General features: G+C 48.4%; 1 protein-coding gene across 5 annotated transcripts in view; it reads right to left on the reverse strand.

The window, feature by feature from the left end:
* Positions 1 to 21573, reverse strand: part of PLCB2 (phospholipase C beta 2) — a 40441-nt gene that overhangs the window by 18135 nt on the left and 733 nt on the right. For 2 of the 5 annotated variants that reach the window (XM_040066287.2, XM_040066284.2), the window contains exons 1-7: positions 18724 to 18849; positions 12040 to 12117; positions 10471 to 10539; positions 3317 to 3457; positions 2588 to 2667; positions 2241 to 2294; positions 180 to 255 (exon numbers count right to left, since the gene is read on the reverse strand). In XM_040066287.2, coding sequence (XP_039922221.1) covers positions 180 to 255; positions 2241 to 2294; positions 2588 to 2667; positions 3317 to 3457; positions 10471 to 10539; positions 12040 to 12117; positions 18724 to 18828 — 603 coding nt within the window. In that variant the 5' untranslated portion in view covers positions 18829 to 18849. Of the gene's footprint in view, positions 1 to 179; positions 256 to 2240; positions 2295 to 2587; positions 2668 to 3316; positions 3458 to 10470; positions 10540 to 12039; positions 12118 to 13408; positions 13772 to 15517; positions 16330 to 17320; positions 17758 to 18723; positions 18850 to 21573 lie in introns of those variants that run through there. The other 3 variants (XM_058420911.1, XM_058420910.1, XM_040066288.2) reach the window with 3 other exon arrangements.

Below are 21573 nucleotides of genomic sequence, written 5' to 3' on the forward strand. Positions count from 1 at the left end.
AAGACAGTAAGAACTGATGCCAGCAGGCCAGAGTCAAGGCATGGCAGTGGTAGGCTAAGATAAGCAACTACTAGCATCTCAGCTGATGGTTTTTCACAGCCAAGGGCATCACAGTCAGGGCAGGGAAAAAGATCCTTCTCAAGCTCCTAAGACTTCTGGATACCCAGAGAAATCCTTACCTTGCCATTTGGGAGATGACAAGCACTTAATGCTTCTTCCACCCTCTTCTTGTCTGCAGGGAACATCTGAAAAATACTGACCAGACAGGCAAACATCACCATGGAGCAGGAGAGAGATCCAGGGGCTGGAGCTGCAGCTCAGCAGTGTCCTGTTGTCTTTGGAGTGTCCTGTCCGGTGCAGGACACTCCAAATGCACAGCAAGGGAGACAGGCCAGACAACTGTAAGCACGAACCAGCAGAGACAGACAGTGTTTCTCTGAGGGACCAAGTGTGATAAACCTACACATGAGTTTTTGACTGCTGATTTAGAGCAGCAGTTCTGTATTTCTGCTATGGACTCTGTAAGAGCTCTGTCACTCCAAATCCCTCTGCTGTCCTTTTCTGCCCCTCTTGGAGGTGCTCCCTATGGTACTGTGGAGAAGTTTCCCTCCTTTTAGAACATCACTGTCAGCAGCACCACGATCTCTTCCACAGATCAATCCAGCCTCAGTTCTGTTAAGCTCCTGGAATCACAGGTGCTCACAGCAAACAGGGGAACAAGGAGTGCCCTGTGCTGCCAGGTGGGAGTGCCTGCTCATGCAAACCCTGCCCTTTGCAAGGCAAAACTGCAGCAGCCCTGGTATGATTCCGAAGGGATTTACATATTTAAAGGGAAGGCAAATGCTCATGAAATTCTCAGAATTTTCAGGAGATTTGAAAGCCTTACATTTACCTGCACTTGGAGATACTGAGTATTTTTATACGTCTTGTTCTTAATCTGGACTATTTAATGGTCTGCATTTTTACCATTCTGCAAGAAACAGGCGCTGAGGAGAGGCACATCCTCTATCAGATATTTTTTTCTAGGTTGTTTCAGAGGAATAAGCTCTGCAGCAACGCTACCTTGCTTGCATTTTAAAGATTAATTCAAAGCACTCTTCCCTAGTGTGTTATTCATTACAGACCTACACATTTTTAACAGCCCTTTGATGAATATTCTGGTTTCTGACAATGAAATTCTGCTGGTTGGTGGTTTAGGAAACAAATAACAAAAAATGTTTGGTGTTGAATAAAGCTCAGCCCTCCAGGAGCCCATTTAGTCAGCACAGCCCTGCCTTACAACACACCCCGGGGCCTGTGTTTATTTGGGGTGATGAGTGCTCACCTCTTGTGATACTGTAACACAGCACAGACCTAGAGCTGAGTGGTTCAGAACTTCCCAAATGCACTGTTTGCAGCTCTTTATTCTTAAAACAAAAGGTAATTTATGGACCCAAAAGGGAATTCGACGTGGCATGCTGCCTTTTGTCATTCTACCAGCTAAATCAACACAGAGGAACCACAGGACCAGCCCTGGAGCCATCTTACTTGGGAAGACACTGAATGGCACAAAATCAATTCCAGATTCCTGCCACATGGTGCAGGGGAGGAGGGACAGGCTGGGCTTTGCTCCCCATTCTGATGGGAGCCTCACCTGATGCACAAGGCCAGGCTGGGGACAGGGAAGGGCGAATCTCTTCTGCTCCTAAGCCAGCACTAACGCTAGCCCAGAGGCTGCTTCCCTCTCATGCACATCCAGAGCAAAGGCTGAGGGATGGAGGAAGTGGGGAAGGAGTGGAGTGGTCACAGAGGGAGAAAGGAGACCAGAACAGCAAGGGAGCCCTGCTGCAGGTGAGCCGGGGAGTCCAGCAAAGAGCTCTCCAAACAGAGAACTCCTTACAGGAAAGGCAAACAATCCCATAGCCTCATCCATCTTGGCTCAGGTTTGCCAAATAATCTGTGAGCAGAACTTTACTAAAGCTGCTTTGTTTTGTTGACTTTTTTTTTCATGGCAACAACCAGGAAGTGATATCTGTGGCTATTTAAGCCATTTCTTGCTGTAGATGAAGGCCACAAAGTCTCCTTTCCAGACTCAAATTATGTGTCACCTAAGTGAAGCAGGCCTGGACACAGAGGGAAAGTTCTCCACTTCTTAGGTGCACAAAGAGTGGACAGGTGAAGCCACTGAGCAACCATCCTCTCATCAGATGCTCTGCCTGTCGTCTGACTGAACACACAGTGAAACAAATATCCACACTCACTTCCGGACAGGAATCTTTCCCTCTTCATTTAGTTGCAACTTCAGCTTCACTAGACTGTGAAAAAAAAAAACCCAAACAAGATTACAAAAATGCATTTGTACAATCTTAAGAGATCCTACTTAGTGAGAAGAAAGGAAAAACATGCGATTGGGAAAACAATCTAACAATGACCTGAAAATCGGGGTCCTGCAGACCATCAGCTTAACCTTGGCGTGAGCCAGGCCTTGGTCTGGAGGCTGCCAAGGGACCTGGATCCTTAGAAGTATTTTTATTTTTTTTTCCCAGTACTGTCAGAAAGGGCAGGACACGGATGTTTCAGAGAAAAAGGTTTCTCAGAAAGGACTTACATTTTCTCCAGGAAGGTGTAGCGGGGAGCGTTGTACGTGAGGGGATTCCGGGCAATGGCCATGATATCCTCAGCCCAGTCCTGAAACAAACAGGGCAGAGGCAGCTGGGCACTACTGAACTGCTCCAAGAAGCACACAGCAAACATGGGAAGGGCACAGAACCCAGCTGTGGTTTGGCTTGGAAGGGACCTTAAAGCCCATCCAGTCCCACCCTCTGCCACGGCCAGGGACACCTTCCACCATACCAGACTGCTCCAAGCCCTGTCCAACCCAACCCTGAACACTTCCAGGGCTGGGGCAACCACAGCTTCCCTGGGCAACCTGTGCCAGGGCCCCCCACCCTCACAGGGAAGAAATTCTTCTCACATCCAATCTAAATCTACCCTCTTCCAGTTTAAAACTGCTATCCCCTAGCCTGTCTGATAGTTCTGGGCTTTATCACCTTCCTCCTGCCTATAAACACCAGGAGCTGAAACTTTTCCACTTCTCAGGTGCCCCTTCATCCATACAACAATGACCAGTCTTCTACTGGTCCTTCTCCACACAGGGCAGAAGCTTCTAGAACTATGGAGATAGCACACCTGACTGCAACATAGACCTGCTTGTTTATAACCTTGTCAGTAATGCTGAAAGGGCTCAGAGTCCTGTCTCCCCTCTCCTTTCCTGTTCCCCACTGAATGCCCCGCTCCTTAGGGTTCCCAGTATTTCCATGACCTCAGGCCCTCATACCTTGCAAATATTCTCCTTGTAGGATACAAAGTTATGGAAAGTGAGGTCAACCATGTCAGGGCCAGAAACAATTGTCAGGGTCTTCAGCAGGAAGGTGCTGTAAGGGTAATCCAAGTTAAAAACCTCCCGGAGCTTCAGGGACTGCAAAAGAAACAGAACAGATGGGACTAACTGGAGAATGAGGGAAAACTACCCAAAAAACACAGACCCCAATACACACATTGGCCCAAATTCACAGAAAGCTTCCCAAGGATTGCAAAATTGCTTAGTGCAATCTTCCTTTCCTTGGGTTTCCTTGTTTTTTATCTTTATTCTGGAGTCTGCGTTGCTGGATCCTCCATGGGACAAACCACCACAATTAACACCCCCGCACAAGTCTGAAAAAGTCAAAGCTGCTCTTAAAGAAATTTCTTCTGAAACTTCAGGTTGGACTTGCAAACAAGCAGGGGAGAGTTTGGCCTGCTTGTGCCAGAGCTGTGTAACCAGTTGATTTTTTCAAAACACACGCACACAGAAATGTATTGGTGTGACAGCCTTACGTGTAACCTCCCTCCACAAGAAAGATGTTTTCTAGGACCCCCTGTCACCCCAGAGTTGGGTTTTTCCCCTCTAAGCCCCACTTTCTGCTGCTGTCAGTTGTGAGTAGTGGCTTTTTCCATTGCAATTCCAGTACCCTACAGCAATGGCTCACCAGAGACTTGTTTTGCTAAGTGTGAGGCTCATCCGATTAGTGGTACTTGGATTGCAGCACCATATGAAAGTATTTAAAGAATCTTTTAAATTATTCAGCATTTTCTGCATTCCTATGCATGGTGTCACTAAGCCAAGGTATCCAAGGTATCCCAGAGTTTTACTGAGGGTGCTATTTATAACAGGCAGATAAAATTTCCATTCCTAGAATAAAGCACAGCAATCCATTATCTGAAGTGCAGGACAAATCCCTGTCCAAGCAAACAGGGAGCTGTCAGAGCACCTGCTCTTTTAGAAACAGGACAAAATCTGCAATCTGGGGTTGTTAGAGCAGGTCAGACTTGGAAGCTAAATTGGAGCACCTTCAGATTTCAGCCTGCACCAGTCACAGACACAGCTGCATACACATTTTATAAGGAACTGCACATTTTTATTACTTCAATTTTCCTGATTTCCAGAGCATTTGCAATTTTGACACATCTGTAGCAAACAGGCATCTTTAAGAAAAACAGGACAGGCTGGATTGTAACTCAGGATCATCTGACTGCTGTCTCTTATTTTGGAAAAGCACCTCTCTGAGAGACTAACTCTGATACCTGTTTAACCCCAGAGCATTTGGAGGGAGGGGAAGGAATATGAGCTGACTATTTTCCACACGGGAATTCCTAAAATGACTCCTTCTTGCCTTGTGAGCTGTTTTCCTTCACAGAACTGAGCACCACCAAACACCCACATATTCCCACGCTCATGGCAACTCCTTTTTGGAGCTCAGCTTTCTAGTGCCAGTGGCAAAGTGTGGGGATTTTAACTCCAAACTTCATTTAATCTTGCAAATGCACCAGAGTTTGTTCATCTCCAGGGCTGTACAGGAGAGGAGGCCCAAACAATGCTGAACTTGTGGTTGTGCTGAACTCATTTCCTGTATTTGTTATCCGGGGCTCCTCCCAGCCCTTCCTTCTCCGCATGCTGCTCTCTAGCAAACATTCAGCACCTGCTTCTCCCCAGACCTCTCTGTCCAGGATGTGTCCCCCAGCAAGCCAAGCACTTTTGCCCTTATGCAGGCAGTGATGCATCCAACAGCCAGTGGAAGGGTGGAGAGAGGACCAGAGACTGTGTGCAGGAGCTCTGAACCCGATGCCACATCGTGGCTCTTTCACAACCTCACTGCTTTAGTGCCTTGTGCCACAGCTTCACTCTGGGATTACTCACTGTCAGCTTGCAGGTAGCCATAAAGGAAAAATAGGAATTGCTGCATGAAAAGCAGGACACTCATGTTAGCCATGCAAATCAGAAGGGAAACAGTCTTAGCAAATCCCCTTTAAAAACCCCAGACAAGCAGAAAACAACCTGCTAGCAGAGTGGCTGAAATATGGAGTCAGCTGGTGTTTCATGTCCCACCCTCCTGATTTCCCTAAAATCCTGAGCTGTACAGGGTTCCATAGTCCAGAGAGAAGCAAATTCTCATGCAAATATAAACAGAGACAGATACAAGACAGAGAAGGATGGTCCTTTCTCCGCTTGAAAGGGGGCAGAGACGACTGACAGCAGGACCTGTTGCGTCACTGTGCCCTGACAAGAGCTGTGTCTTGCAGCACTAGGACAGCAAATCTTCACTTTTGGAGAAGAGAGGTCTTGTTTGATTGCCAGAAGGGAAAAAGGAAGCCCCAAGATATTTCTGATGCCTTTGACTCCAGACGTAACTCCTGTCCCCGTTTGCCTTGCTGCTCCATGCTGGAGAGGATGGCTGTGGAATGGGGAGGGCCAGCCTCACCCTGTGCCAAGCATCTCAGGGACACAGGCAGACAAAAATCCACAGTGAAGCACTCTCAGCATTTTAGCTAAAGGAACTGGAAATGAAGCCGCTCAGATTCCCAGGCACAGTGTTCTGCAGTCCAGCAGGGACAGAGGAGAATGTGTGGCACCCAGAGCACAACGATGGCAGGAGCAGGAGGGCCCAGCATGGCAAAGGCCACCACTCACACAAGCCCATTTTCTTGCTCAGCTCCTGCTCCACCATTTATAAACCCTTTGCCAGACACAGGCTTGTACCTGCCTCTCTCGCACACTCACAGGCTGGTGTCTCCACACTGCCCCATATGATCGCTCTCCAGTTGGAGGGCTGGAATCAGACTTAGCTCAGCTCCATCCTGGGCTCATAATTTGCTGGATGCCAGTGCCAGAGCTGCTCATCCCCTGTGCTGCAGCAGAACCACAGACCACCCGCAGTGTTTACAGCCCGTGGCTCACAGCCACGGCCCAGCTCCGAGGACATTGCAATTGTCCTGCACGGTTCCTGAACATTCCCACTGGCTTCAACTTTATCTTCTTGAAACATGAGTGAAATGCCTCAGTATCATTTTCTCCCTGTTCATGTGCAGTTCAGGCTCCATCTCCAGGTTCAACACCAACAGAATGTGGCGAAAGGATGAAGCTGATTTATAATCAAGATAATCAGAAAGTACAACTTTTGTTTCTATTAAAAAATATGCCTCTCTCAAAGCCAATGCCTCCTGAAACATCTAAACAAACCCCAAGACACAGCCAACAGCCCAGAAGTCTGGCCTAAAACACTGTGTATTTTGGCCTTAATTATCATTAGATTCTCTGTCAGCATTCCGGGGTCTTGTTGCCTTAGAAACTACGAAAAGCCCCACAAATGGAGCAGCCCTTATTGTTCCTCATTACTGAAACGAAAACACAGACCCGACTGTAAATAACAGCCCGATCTGTATCGGCACACTGCTGAACTACAGTCAATAGCTTTTTAATCTTGTCTCCTTGATGTTCAAAGGCGCTGCTCATTCTTATCTTTATTATTCTCTTGAACGCATACCAAAGTTCGCTCTGCCCCATCGAAAAAAAATTCCGCGAAGAAAAGTCACGGCAGAAAGCCAAAGCTGCTCTCCTAGAGCTGGGCAGCCCCGCATAGGAGGGGCAGAGAGGATTCTGCTCTGTGGTGAGAGGAGAGCCAGGTAAGGCAGGCGAGCATTGTTTGCATCTGGAGGTGGCTCCCGTGGCTGGCAGCCCTTAGTGAGTCCCTGTGCTGGGCACTACCTGCTCCTGAAGCATCCCTGGCCGCAGCTGGGCTCCCAGCTGTGACCCGTGCTGGCAGCGCACACGGCAGCACCGCCCTTCTCAAGTGGTTTTCCACGTGGCTGCTTTGGTGTTGCTATTGCTGCTGCAAGTAGAGGCTTACAAAGAAAAACCCCAAACCTCCTGCTGTGGTGGGAAAGTGCTGCTGAAAGTAGGGAACTCCCAGTGATCCACCCCCAAGGGAAACTTGTCAGTGCCACGGGAGTGGAAGACTTGGGGCAGGTTACATCCTTGAGCCACAGGCGCTTGCTGTGGAATCCCTTCAGTCACAACCCAGCAGGAAAACCAGGCCACAAGCTGTGCCTCAGAAGATTGCAGATTGAGTGCTGCATCACTTGCAGGGAAAGGCAAAGGAACCTCCTTTTACTGCTGGTGCCATCCGCAGCTCTTCCTACAGCTGTGATCCTGCTCTCCTTGTCCTAAATAAGGTTCATTTCTTCTCCACCTTCAGGCAGTGAAACAAGTAACTCTTTGTATTAATTCCAACAGTTCTCTTCCACAACCTTTCCAAGCCACTATTTTGTAACAGGGCAGAAGAGCACCCATGTTCATTCTTCCACCTCCAAACAGATTTTTTATTTGCTTCAACACACCAGTGTTTTATATTAACGCCTTTTGTAACAACGCCCCAGACATAGCTGCCCCATGTGGAGGGTGTGGTGGTGCATGGGAAGAATTCTTCCCTGCTCTCTGCATTCCTTTGTGCGCTTCCGCTCTCAGGAGAGCCAAATGAACATGACCCTGAGGGCTTTAAGCCAGAGGCATCAAGGATAGCAGAGCTATGTGTAGCTAAGGATTTTCCAGACCCCACATGGCACATCTTGGTTCAACATCCCTTCAGTGCCCACACAAGACCTCCCAGGAGCCACAAGGAAAAATGGGTTAGGAACCAGTCTAATGCATTTTACTACATGTTATCACAGAATTCCAGAAAACTCCCTGAAATAAAGAGAGGACTTATTCCAAATGAGTCTCTGTAAAACAAAGAATTCAAAAAGCACTTGGGATTTTCACAGCAAAGGTTGTCATCAAGTGCATCACTTCTGCCCACTGAGAATACTTCATAAATCAGTCAGTGCTTGACCTTTGCTTCGTTGTTCTTCAAAAAGGAGCTCCAGTCAATTCCCAGGGACTCCAAAATCCCATCCCTGGCCTATTACAACAGCTAGCACAGAGCAGCTCCATGCAGGTGCCATGGGAAAAGTACTGGAACAGGGCAAACACACTGGCACTTGCCTGATGAATTCCTGCAGCTCCCAGCAATTTAGGATTCAGCAGCTTCCTAACCCAGAGGCATTATCTCACATTTAATAACCCTCTAAGGGCATTTCCTTCTTGTACTGACATTTTGTACTCACATTTCCATGACTGTGCAGGAAGCATCACCCATGGCATGCTGATAGGAGGTGGGACAGCAGCAGCACCTCCTGCTTGTGCCACTCCTACCTCTGGAAAATTCCTCCTTCTATGGAGATCCTGCACTGGAAGAAACCCTGAGTAACTGCTTCATGCTCCCCTTCTCCATTCAACTCCTGATGTTACAGCACTCCACATCCCATTCACCTTACTCCTTCTGCTAAAATTCAGGCCCCCCTACTCAGATGCTTTGTCTCCAGCAGCCACTTCATTCCTTTGTTAATCCTGCTGCATTTCCTTACCTAACTTGAGAGCACACCAGAATTGCACATAAATATGGATCCATTTGGGGTGTACACAATAGCATGACGTCCTTATAATTCCTAACACACAATTTACTTTTAGGGGGCAAATACTGCTGAACATCACATTGATATTTTACCATACACCCACAATGTTTTCTGAGTAGCAACAGTCAGCTCAGGGCCTGTTATTATAGAAGGATGAGGGATTTTTTTCTGTGTGCATTGCCTGATTTTTATCTCTATAAAATGTATCAGTCATTAGATCATGCAGTCAATCAGCAATTCAAGGTCTTCCTACAAACCAGCCTGATTTTATCACCCCAAATAACTCTGTACCATTGGCAAACTGTCTTCTCCTGGTACTCTCCAATTAATCTTCCTTAACCAATTCCTAAAATCTAGGACATGTTTCTCTAGCCTCCTGTTACCAACAGGACATCCAGCCTCACTACTTCCCCCAGCAATTCATCACCTATACTAAAGATCAACTAATTTTGTCAACAGCTTATTCCTCAAGAAGTTTCAACCCTAGAAAAGAATATCTCATACCTCCCCTTTAGGTCAGCCTCTTCCTCAGTGTGTCCCATCTGGAGAGCAGCACCCACTTGAACAGCCTCAAATATTTTATTCTCTCAAATGAAAATCCGATCTCCAACAGCATTTTTTAAAAACAATTCCCACAAAACAATTTGCTGACAAAGTTTTAGGCTCATTAAAAACTGAAGTATGTTTCATTCTAATGAATTTCTAATGAGAAAGGCCATTTCTCTGGAGGAAATACAATTTTTAAGAAGTTGGGTTCTGTTCTTGAGCTCTGCTGTGCCTTTAGCACCCAGCTTTTTATGGTATTTTGAGAAATACTGGTCTCGGGGAGCTCTGAATAGACATTTTCAGAGCAGATTGAGAAAACAGCCATACAGTTTATGCAAAAGGCTGCTTGAGGCTCAGGAGATATTGCAAAACCTTTCCCCTTGGCCTTAGAGAGTCACCTACGTCACCACATGACCCATCAGCTTTACTTCTTCAGTCCCTTTTCCACCTTTGAGCTTTACTGCAGTTTTCTGCTTGCCTTCTCCATACATGGAAAAGTTAAAACAAACAAAAAACAGCCCTAGAAACAAAGTCTTAACAAGGTATGCAAGAAGCTTCAATTATAACTGAAACCGAGAACAAAGCCCTGGTCACGTGCAAGTGTGAAAATATTTGGGAGGAAAACAAACAAACAAAAATTAAAAACCAACAAAAAACCCAACTAATTTTTCTGAATATGCATTTTCATGCCTTTAAAGGGAAAAAACCCCAGCGCACACTGTAGGAATGGCATTGTAACTGCAGGTTTGTGGGTATCCTGTGCATCTTACCCAAGAGCAGCTCTGGTGACTCAGTATCAGAGTCTCCAGCAGGCCTTAGCAGTGCAGCAGGGCACTTGGAAGGGGAATTGGTTTTCCTGGCTTTCTGACAGATCCCTTCCAATGAGCCCATCTACCACAGTCTGGAAGTGTTGCTTTTGGGTGCACAGAGGGCCCCTGGGAGGTCAGGGACAAGAGGCAAGATGGCTTTTCTCTATTTACACAGCTGTGACGTAAGGAGAGGAGATCCTCTCTGCCTTCTTCCTACAGAAATCCAGGACAAACTGCCTGAGCCCACCAGAACTGCAGGCAGCCCTGCTTCTCCACTGAAACACAGGATAGAAAGAAGCTATAGACTCACCTTGGGCATTTTGGCAAATCGCCCTGCTCGGGTGTCTCGGATGCTGGTGACGTCCAGAATTTCCCTTTCCTACAACAGAATAAGGACAAGGAAAATGAGGAAAGGCAAAGGAGGGAGAAAAGCCCTCCATGACTGTGCCCTCAGAAGTTGTAAGTCAGGCTCGGCTTAGTGTCTTCCCCTGTGGAAGAGCCCTCCCAGCAGGAATAAGGCAGGGAGGGAAGTCATTCCCACAGAGGACACTGCACAGCTTTCCCCAAGCAGCCCCTCCACATCCTCACTACTGGCTTGCTGTCTTGTTTGTTCTTTTAATATCCAACCTGAATTTCCTTCCTCTGTTACTAATTTTTCTTCTCACCATGGGTCTGGAGAACAAATTATACTTGTTGCAGCAGATAGTATTATTTTCCAAGATCACAGTACAGGACAATGTGGATGCCATGTCTTCTGGCTCTATCCCCATTTTATTGTTAAACAGGAAGTAATTTTACTCCTAATCCCACTCCTTTCTGAGTCCCTAGTGCAAAAGCAGTTCAGTTTACTTTAGCTGCTAATCTACAGCATTCTCCAGGAATGCGAGACCCCTTCCAGTCTGGCTTTCCTTGTGGCAGCTATGCTTCCTCACCCCAGCATCCCAATGAAGTATCTCCCTTTTCATGGTGACACCAGCTCCCCTTGCCTTGCTTCATGCTCCACTTCTTCCTGCTGGAGCCCTTAAAGCAGAAATTCTACTGCCTGAGTGGACCTTGAAAGCAGACCAGGAGTGACAGAGACCTCAAGGGGTGTGACAGTGCCAAGCACTGTGACACTGTTCTCAGGGGATGGTCCCAGCTGGCACTGGGCACCATCTCTGCAGAAGCAGAGCTGATCCAAACCCAGCAGATCCCAGGCTGGGGCCTGTGCAGGACTGTCTGACTCCGCCATGGCATGTAGGTCAGGCGGAGGAAGTAGAGCTGAACCACAGCCTGCTCTGGAAAGCGGAAGTAAGCCCAGCCTTCCACCTCCCTCTCCATCACTTGATGCTGCTCATCAGTGAGGAACTGAATTCTCTTTCCTCCATGTATTGCTTCTCCCTCTCCTCCAGCAGCTGGCACCTCGTGCTTTGTTCTGGCAGTCTGCAAACATCACCCTGAGCACAACTTGCACTCCAGACCTCATGTAGGCCCTACATCACCATGGTCACTACCTGCTAATTAAAATGTCTAAAACCCCAATGAGTCAGGTAATGGCCCCACTGTACAGGCTAGGAGAATCCAGTATCTTGCTGGGTGACAGCACAGCTGTTCTCCATGAAGTACTTTCAAGGAGAGGTAATGAGCTTTGCAGGAGTCAAAAAAGGTGAAAGCGTGAAAGGCACAGAAAGGCCACACTCACACCTCCAGTTCCTGCACTTTGCTGGTGCTGTGAAGACCAGCCTGCCACTGACCAGCTCCCACTCCTTGGGGGTGTCCCTGCTAAGAGGAATGAGTGTGGCAGTTTGCTCCCAAGTGCAGGACTTGAGCACTCGCAGTGTTGTCATCTCACACAAACCTGGCCTGGCTGGAGCCCGAGCCAAGCAGTGTCAGCACTTACCGTGCTCTGATAGGTCCAGTACACGTAAAAGCCCTGGGGATCCACTCGGAGAATCACAGGAGAAGCATTTGATGTTTCCTGACAAAAAAAAAAAAAAGTGAGAATGTTGGCACCTTGGGTGACTTGGAGAAAACATCCTGGGACACAAGGTTCTCCGCTCAAATACAGACCCAGGCAGGCAAATGCCCTCTGGGATTTATAAAAAGTAACCCAAGGATTTTAGGACGTCTCCACAGTGACACCTGTGAGACTCTGGAAGCTGAGTCCTGAGTATCACCTAACCTGCGCATTTAACCAGAACAGCTCTCTTGTAGCTTTCTACAGAGGAACTGAGAGAACAAAGTATCTGAAGATTCAATTAATTGTTTCATTTGAAAAGTCTTCTTTGACCTGCTTCATTCTACAAGCTTAGCAGTATCCCAGGCCAAGCAGAGAAAGCATTCAGCCATGGCATCTCCCATCCAGGTGTTCATGCAGATTATCTGGGCTCCTGGTCAGGAAGGCTTCAAGGAGGAGATGCATCAATACAGCAGCATGATGCTGTTTTAGATGGGGATTCTGAAACTCCAGAGACTGTCTCTACACTGACCATCAGAAGAAGAAGCTATGCAGACACCCACACCAGAGGCTGCAATCCAATGAAATTATTTGGGCCTGATCCTGAACCCCACACAGACATTTCTGGGAAGGTTCCAAGTTCAATTCAGGAAGCTGAAACACATCACTGCTAATAGGAAACCAGAAATGAAATCTAGAAGTTGTACTTGTCTCTTGGCCTCAGATCCTTCAGTTTGTTACTCAACTCCTACTTCACTCTAGAGTGTATCTGTATTTTCAGGGACCTCCCTTTCCATATGCAGTATTTACAGTTAACTGCTCATTGCACAGCACACTGTGGTCCTTTGACTGCCTCCTGTCTTCCTCCTGCTGTGCCAGGGCCAGCCCCATGTCCATGTTCCCAGAGCTCTTGGCTGGCTCCCTGCACATGTGCCCACGGAGAGCAGAACAGGCCCCACGGAACCACCACAGAGTATTGTGCCATGTTCTAGATTACCCTTATCTCCCCCAAAGCAGTTCCCTGGAGGGCAAACTGAGCCTGCAAGGAAGCTCCAGCCTGGAGGTGCAGGCAGCCTCTCCAGTGGGGCAGCTCCTAGCAGCAAACAGGCAATCCTGCAGAAGATGGTCTGGCAGCCAAACCGGCTGCTTCTCACTCTGTGGGCCAAAAAGCAAACACTGTCTGCTAAAATCCTGTAATCCATAATCTCTCAGAGATAGGAACAGTTTTGACTCTACTACGAGGACTCAGAGGCAGCACAGAGCCAAACCCATCTGCCCCATTCAAGAGGTCAGCTACAACCTTGTGCCCTACCTGGGGCTCTGAAAGGGTTCCCAGCTGGTTCTTTAACTCAGCTACCACCCATGTAGTAGGACTTCATCTCTTCAGGCTGCTGAGGAGCCCCAGCTTGCTGGATGCTGAACAAAGCACTGCAGAGCTGCTCTTCACACCAGGGTCCTGCAACTGACTCCATGGGACAGGTCAGAACAACCCTGGCCTGACAGGGATCCATTGCTCCCTCCTCTAGACAGTGCCTTATCAAAGCTGGATAAGGTGAGGGCTCTGTAGAAAAACTGTGGGTTTGCTATTTTGCTGGAAGGCCCTAGTTCAGTCCCAAGCTGAGCAGTGATGTAAGAGGCCAATCTGATCTTCCTTAACTCCTTTGCCTCACTTATCCTGGAAGAGTTCAAAACTGTTACCAAGAGTACAGGTCAATTGAAAGAGATATAAAAACATAACACTCATGAATTCTAAAGTGCAGCAATCCTGCATTCTGGAGCTCTCACCATCATCCTCTGCAGCCTGTTCTAACCATGGATTGGGAAAGCCCGATGCAATGAAGCAATGTGACCAGAACAGCCCACTCACAGAGAAGCCTTCCTTTATTGGTGGAGATCAAGCCTGTAAACTATTTTGTTGAGGCAACCTCTTAGAAATGTTTACAAATATATAAACCTTAAGGAAAGATCCAGACAGGAGTTGAGCTCACTAATCAACAGCTACAGCAGGAAATAAACACTTGGTCGGTCGTGGAAGCCCAACCTGACTCACCTTGGGTTTCAGGGGAACCTATCCCAGGAATACCCAGTGAAGTACTTAACAGCTTCCAATTCTTGGGAGAGAGGTCCCCAAGGACTGACCACGAAGTCATCAGCAATTTTAGACAAGTTTGCCTACTGTTATTCTGAGAAAGCAGATTTCAAATTCTAAGAAGCCCCAAGTGCACTCTGCAGGCAGTAAGCCTACAGGAAAGAGGAAGGCTGTGCTTTTTACTGTACCCGGTGTCATCCTCCTGTTTATGTACTGCTAAGAGAGCAATTGGCAGCCATATTCCAACTCATATTCCTCACATCCATCCTTCCTGCCAGCTGCACACTGTACACTGCTCTCATTCTCAGTGCTGCTGGACCACCCTGCTGATGTTGTGCATAGGTGATCGACTCCCCCACATGCTCCTTTGGGATTTAACACTATTCCAGCTTCACACCCACTGCACTGCAGGCTCCTTCTGATACCCACATTTGCAACACCACACAAACCATCTCCCCAGATCCCTGTGAATGCCATAATCTGGGCTCTCCCCCTTTTATCAATATTCATGCTCAACAGCAGACAGTCCATCTCCAGACAGCACAGAGGGTCAGCTGCTTTCCTCCTGCTCAGGTTTGTGGGTGCTGGGGAAAGCACTCCTTTGTCTCCTCAAAGTGAGGAGGGGGGCCCTTACATTCCAGTGAACTGCTGCTGCTCTACACATTCTTCCCCTCACACAGAAAGGCAGTGACTGCAAAGCAGCTGTTTTGAAGGTATAGAAGACAATGATCTGGAGAGAGCAGCAGCTTGCTGCAGCACCCTGAGGCTTCAGCCCTGTTAAAGCACAGGCCCTTTGCCATTCGTTCATTCCCAGACGCAGCGGCCGGGCAGGCGTGGGAGGCCATGGCTCACCCTCGATCCACTCAGGCAGAGCCATAAGAGGAAGCAACTTGGAGTCTGATTTCATCTCTATCTGCAAAGTGCAGAGAGTGCTCTTTGCTCTAGAGCAGATCCTACCCCTCACACTCCTCCAGAAAGTCTAAACGTGGCATCTCATCCCACAGTGACTTCCAGCAGCGACCACCTTCCCGAGGGCTGGACCTGGGTTCTACACCAGGGGCTGCACACACAGACCTAGTGCACACTCACTCCATTTGCTTCCATCCTCCACTACAAGAGGTATAGAAATCACATCCCCAACCCTTTACACACACAATTTTAGTACTCAGCTTTCCTGTTCTTCCCAGTTCCCTCTCCCTGTTGAGAGACCTCTGCTGTCAGGTGGGATACTACACTGAACACAGGCTCCCAGCCTCCCCACACACCGTGAGCCATCCCGTGTCTCCCAGGCACCACAGGCACAGCCTAGGGAAGGAACAGCCAGGTACTCACATCGTCCCATTTGATGAAGCGGTCGCCCTTGCACAGGTACTCCTTCACCTCCGTGGGCTGCAGGACGGGGTTCAGCACAGACATGGTCCTGCTGATGTGCTCCTCAGCTACCAGAAGCAAGAGCAGCCGCACAGCTCACTCCTCCTTAGCCCCCTCTCCTCTATCTCTGCCTCTCACGTGGCAGGGCGTTCTGCCATGGCCACTGTTGGCATCGGAGAGCAAACAACCTCTTATATCCCAGCCCAATTTAGGAGGGGCAGGGACAGGCAGGCGAGGAGCGATGAATCTGCATTGTAAATCAACAGCTCTCCAGGCAAGCAGAGCCTCACCCAAGGTCACCCAGAGGAAGGCTGGCGATGGCTGGCGCGCTCGTGGGCTCAAACGCCCACCGTCCCTCCGGGAGGGATCCACTCCTTGGAGCTGTGCTGGTGAAGCACCCGGCTCGGTGAACTTCCGCAACTCAACTTCCTTAAATGCTCTCTTGACGAACTACAGGCATTGCCAGAAATGCTCCAACTGCTTCAGCAGCTGTGGTTACGGAGCAGCTCAGCTCTGGCTACAAGCAGACTGCCCCCTTCATGCAACAGGCCAGATGTCCTAGGAAACAAACTCATTCCTTGCTCCGGACAGATTCCATTTCTGGGGCCGCTCACTGCACTGTCCAGTCTTAAACAGTTTTCCTTTCTCTTATGGGCTCTTCTGAATGTCAATCTCAGTGAGACAGACCAGCAGGGCAGCTGGAAATTCCCCAGATGAAATAAAACATTCCCAGAGTCCCAAGGAACTGCGCTATTCCACAGATTCACTTGGCTCTGCGGCAGATACGTGGGACACAGAACGGGAGAGGTGGGCAAGGTGGGGATTAGAGCAACAAAGCAGCAGAGAAGTGACCAAAAGCACAACAGATTAAAGGCAAACAGGGCCAAAACGAGTCTCTGCTCCTGACCTTGGAATGAAGGAATTCCATGTGGGCAGCAGAGGAGGAAAGGAGCTCCACTGGCTGATGGGCACTGGCTAACCTCAAGAGCAAATTATGAAAAGGATCTTGCACCCCCAACACGGGCAAGATCCATTTTAGTCACAGGCAGAGCCTCACAGCTAATTACAAGCGGAAATAACTGTGCTATGGTTGCTGTGGATTCCCAGGCACGTGGTGGGATGTCATCCTCATCTCCTATCAAAGCCAAGGCTCCCATTGCCTTGGGACAAGCTGCTGGCAAAAGTAGCACAGACTCTCTAAGAAAGGGGGGAACAAACCCCCCCCCCCCCCCCCCCACTGTGAAAGGAAAGCCAGCTGCATGTTTTGCTCCTTCCTTTCTTCCCAGCCCTGATGCAGTAAGTCTGGCACTTTGGGCAGCCTGGACAGCTGGGGAATGGTCACTGAAGGAATCCTAAGGGCATTCTCAGGTGTTAGCAGCAAGAGAGATGAAGTGGAACTCTAGCAAGTGCTCCAACTGTAAAACAATAAAAGCAGGAATCAGAGCTCCCTGCCACAGGAAAAGAGAACCCTGAGCAAACCAAACATCCTTTGTCTTTCAAGGGGTTTACCTGCCCAAAAAACTCTGGGAATAAGAGAGCTTCCACATTTCCAGCTACCATGGCATTTTCTGCACTTATCAATCTTGCACTTAGAGGAAGTGGCTATCTAAAGGAAGGCTGTTGGCTCTTTCTTCAGGGTCAGTGGGATATTCCAGGCCCAGCCAAGCCAGTGTCACCAGGATCCCATACTCAGGGAAAGTGGTTACTCCCAAGCAGAGAAGGTGACAAAGGGTGTAGTGAGGAGTGAAAATTCTCTACACTCACCTGATCTCTTCTGCAAGGCCAGAGCAGCCTCAGAGCTGCTTCCCTTAAATTAGGGAGCAGCAATAAAGAGAAGAGAGAGCATCAGTCTTGCTCAGAGGCACTGCAGTCCTCCCACCCTCCAGAGCACTGACAGCACTGCAGGAAGGCCCTGGAGGTCACAGCTGCAAAGCAGCGAGAGGTGGGATGAGCTTTGCCACCTGGTACTGCAGAGGGCAGGTGAGATCAGTCATAGCTACTGGATCCCATGGCTTGAATGGTGTTATCACAACTTTGTGATCCAAGTGTGTTTCTTCCTGCCAGGGCCTCACTGAGAGGCTGCTTCTGTCCTTCCCTCACGGCAGGATATTATTCATCATCTTTCTTTGCCTCATCAATAAACAAAGTAAGCAAGAATCCTGCCACAGCTTAACACTCATGTCGTTCAAGGTCAGATTCCCCTAAAGAATAAAACCTTAATTCAATAAATAATGAAATCATAATTAAGACCAAACCAAACACAGCAGTATGAAGGGCAGTGCCCAAGTTGTGGCTGCCCTGTAAGGCCACGTGATGCCCAACAGCAAAGGCCAAACCCCCACTTGCACAAAGGTTGTCACAAAAGCTGCAGTTCCCTTCCTCTTACCCAACCCAGCCTTCTTATCTTCCACTTCACACTCCTTGCTGTGTGGGAGCCTCTGTCCCTTGCATGCAGTGATGGCTGATGGAGCCATGATAGGATAGAGCAGCAGCCCTGCCCTCTGCAGAGAGCTCCAACATCAGAGCTGGCAGAAACAGCAGCACTCAAGCACTATTTTTTTATTCAAACCATCCTTTATTTTCTCTCTCATGTAAGGCCCATCACCCAGTGCACACTCATCCCACATCCCTGTCTTCCTGCTTTTGTCCCATACCTTCACCACCAGGCAACCCACCACTTGCTACAACAGTTTTGATATGCAAACATTTTCCTTTTTTTAAATATTCTTCCTCCTATCCCTGTGCTACCCATCCAGCAGCCTGTACCTCCCCCAAGGTGCAGCAGCAGCAAGGCAGGCAGCATCACCCTTCAGACAAGGTTTAGGAGGCAAGGTTTGCAGACAGCCATTTAAGTCACGCTGTTAAACCTCCCTGAGAGGATGGCTCCTGACTGCCAGCAAATTACTCTGTAACCTCCACCCCAGCTTACTCTGGCACACAGAAGATCAGTAAGGAATCGCTCCCAGCATCGTTGCAGAATAATTACTTTGCCGTGTGTAATGCTGTCCTCTAGTGAAGAGCTGTGACACTGCACATCAGCAATGAACTCCCAGCTCTGCAAATGCCAGCCCATCCCGCTGCTCCTGTGGCTGCTCTGCCCTCAGAGCACTGGCAATCCGGAAAGGATTAGCCATACCATTAAGACCACAAAGGCAATATTTTCTCACCACTCTGGAGAGAAGAACTGCTGTGTGTGTGTGTCCAGGGGCATATCTTGTGTCCCACTTCAAGCTGAAACCACAAGGCCAAGGACTCCTGACAGCTCTCAGCATGACTCTTCAGCTTGATCTGCACAAGTCAGAGGGCAGTGGTCTATGGCACAGAGAAGTGGCCACAGATGCCACAAAACCATAAAAGCAGTGAGCTCGTGTGCAAAAAAAACCCCAAACCCCAAGAAACTCTGTCGAACCACTGAGACATGGTTAGGCCTTTAATTAACTGCTCACTGGGCAGAGTGTGTTGTGTTTACAGCACTGACAGCTTTCAGGGTATTTCCAAACAGTGCAGTGAGTGCTGCAAGCAGAAACCCACCATATTTAAACATCCCATACATTCCTGCAGTGCCAGGTCCCTGCTGCCCAGGGCTGGCTGAACCACGCCATTCCTGACTGCTGGGAAAAGAACAAGAGTTTCCAAGACAGGTCACTAACTGAAGAAAGGAAGAGCATGAGGAGCAGCAGCACACAAACAACGTGCCCATCTCATGGTACACCTCAGTAGCAGAGGGGCAAGAACAGGAAAGCAACTTGTACGTGGAGGTGGATGCAGCCAGTTCCCCCCTGTATTCACCTCCAGGACAAGACACTGCACAGGAAATCAGGATACTGGGGGAGGAAGCCCTATTCTGCTCTTAAGCTCATCAACACTTCCTTCCCACTCCACCAGCCCAGCTTACTCCAACTGTTTGCCTGCTCAGTTCATGAAACTGAACAGGTGTCAGCCATGGTCTACCCCGGCCCTCCCGCAAGCTTCACTTCTCCACATGCTAGCCCAAAGCTCTCGCTTCTGTAATATCCAGATCAACCTACAGCATTCTCCTCCTCCCTGCAAAGGCCTTTGCACAGCTCAGAGATGTCCCAGGCATCCCACCCAGTGTTCTGCTACTCTCAGAAGCAGGGTCTGCATGGAGAGAATCTATCTCAGGCCAGCAATCTTCCCTATCCCGCAGCACTGGGATGCTATTCACTGACTGTGATCATGGGAAATCAATAACACAGGTTCATTTAGCTACATCCTTCAGCAGCCCTTGGAAAGCAAACAAACATCCCACTGCAGCAGGTTACAGAATTCAAGCTTTCTAGTGGACCCTCAGATGTGAGAAGTCAAAATTAAAGGAGCTTATAAAGAACAGGAGCCTGCAGAGCAGTTTTTGGCATGGTGGAAGAAACGGGGCCTCTGCAGCTCTCCTTCCTTGGCAGGAGTCCCCGAGTGCATCATGTACCCCTGACTCTGTCCCCAGCAAGTGATGCTTTTGTGCTCTCTAGGAAGAATCCTAGAGAGGGATAATTTGCAAGCTGTGTCTAGTGTCAGACACAGTCACCAACTTTACAAGACCCCAGAGCTCCAGTTTGGCACCACTCAGAGCACAGCTTGGTGTTTTTGCTAAAACCCCAAGGACAAAGCAAACACCATTACTGCAGCTCCTTTAGAGACAGTTGTTAGCAAGGAGTTCTGCTTGGGAAAGAAGGCACAGACCTGCTCACAGCTGCCTGGAGAGAAGCTCACATTCACTTACTTGTCCACAATAAAATGAAAAGCTTTCACCTGACTTTGGCAAAAGCCAAGACTGCACATTTAACGGACACAAGCCTTGTCTTAGTCAAAGCTCTGAAAGCAGAGGGTTGGCAGGGAGAAGAAAGTCTTAAGAACACCAAATTATTGGAATAATACCATGGAATTTTGTGTTTCAGGAAGGACAAGTCTCCACTGCAGCACAAATGAGTCACAAAAAAATGCAACAGGGAGGTGAAGCTGTTGGGCTGAGGGCAGAACATCACAAGCCCCTCACACTCAACACATTCATTTGCTGGGAATGTTCCAGCAATTCCCTTTCATGTCCAGCCTTATCTGGTTCCTAAACAGGGAAAGGTGAATACAAGTTCTGACAAGGAGCAGATATATCTATCATATTGCTGAAGGTACTGGTTGATACAGTGGATACATAGAACATTTGGTTGGAAGGTTCATGGAGAGGTCAGCTTTGGCTCAGGGCCCCTTGTTCCAGCCTCAGTACTTCCTTCAACCCAACAAGCACCAGGAAAAACTATCAAGACCTCACTAAACCCAAGGCATTCCCTGTCCATGTCAATCCTCTGTCTCCTAACTGGAATTAAGAAAGAGCATAGGAAAGGGACTTGGAGGAGGTAGTAACTTACCATCATTTCACCTGCTGAACAAAAAAAAAAAAAAAAAAAAAAAGGAGCTGGAGCAAACCCATCATTGAGGGAAAACACACAAATTGCTATAAATTCACATGTACAATTAAAACATATACAGCTCAAGCAATTTTGTGTATATGAGCTCTAGAACACCACAGAAGAAACAATTCTATAACCCAGGAAAGCTTTGCCAGCTGGGAACCATCAGCTAATTCTGTTTAGGTGTGAAACATTCGACTTTAAGGAGAACAGAGGTGGTAACCAATACAACCAGATATAACCAATCTGCACAAGAGAGGCCCAGGGCACAGATGGAAGTCCCAAAACTGGCTAACAAACATTTCCCAGACGTGCAGCAGGATTTAATGAACGTTAAATACTCCAAGAGGCCGCAGCATATAGTTCAAAATATCATCCATTTGGGTTGGAACAGACCTTGAAAAGTCATCTAGTCCACCTCCACCCCGGCCCAAACAGGCAGGTTTCATCCCAAAACAGCTTTGCCTGTGTAAGAACAATCAGCTACAAACTCCATTCTTGAGGGGCTCCACAGCCCCTCCTGGAAGCTCCTTTTGCTGCTGGTCTCTGGGAGATCCCTGCCCACAAACCACCATGGCAATGCCCCGCTCCGCATACAGA

Source organism: Hirundo rustica, chromosome 6, assembly GCF_015227805.2.
Source record: "Hirundo rustica isolate bHirRus1 chromosome 6, bHirRus1.pri.v3, whole genome shotgun sequence".
NCBI lineage: Eukaryota > Metazoa > Chordata > Aves > Passeriformes > Hirundinidae > Hirundo > Hirundo rustica.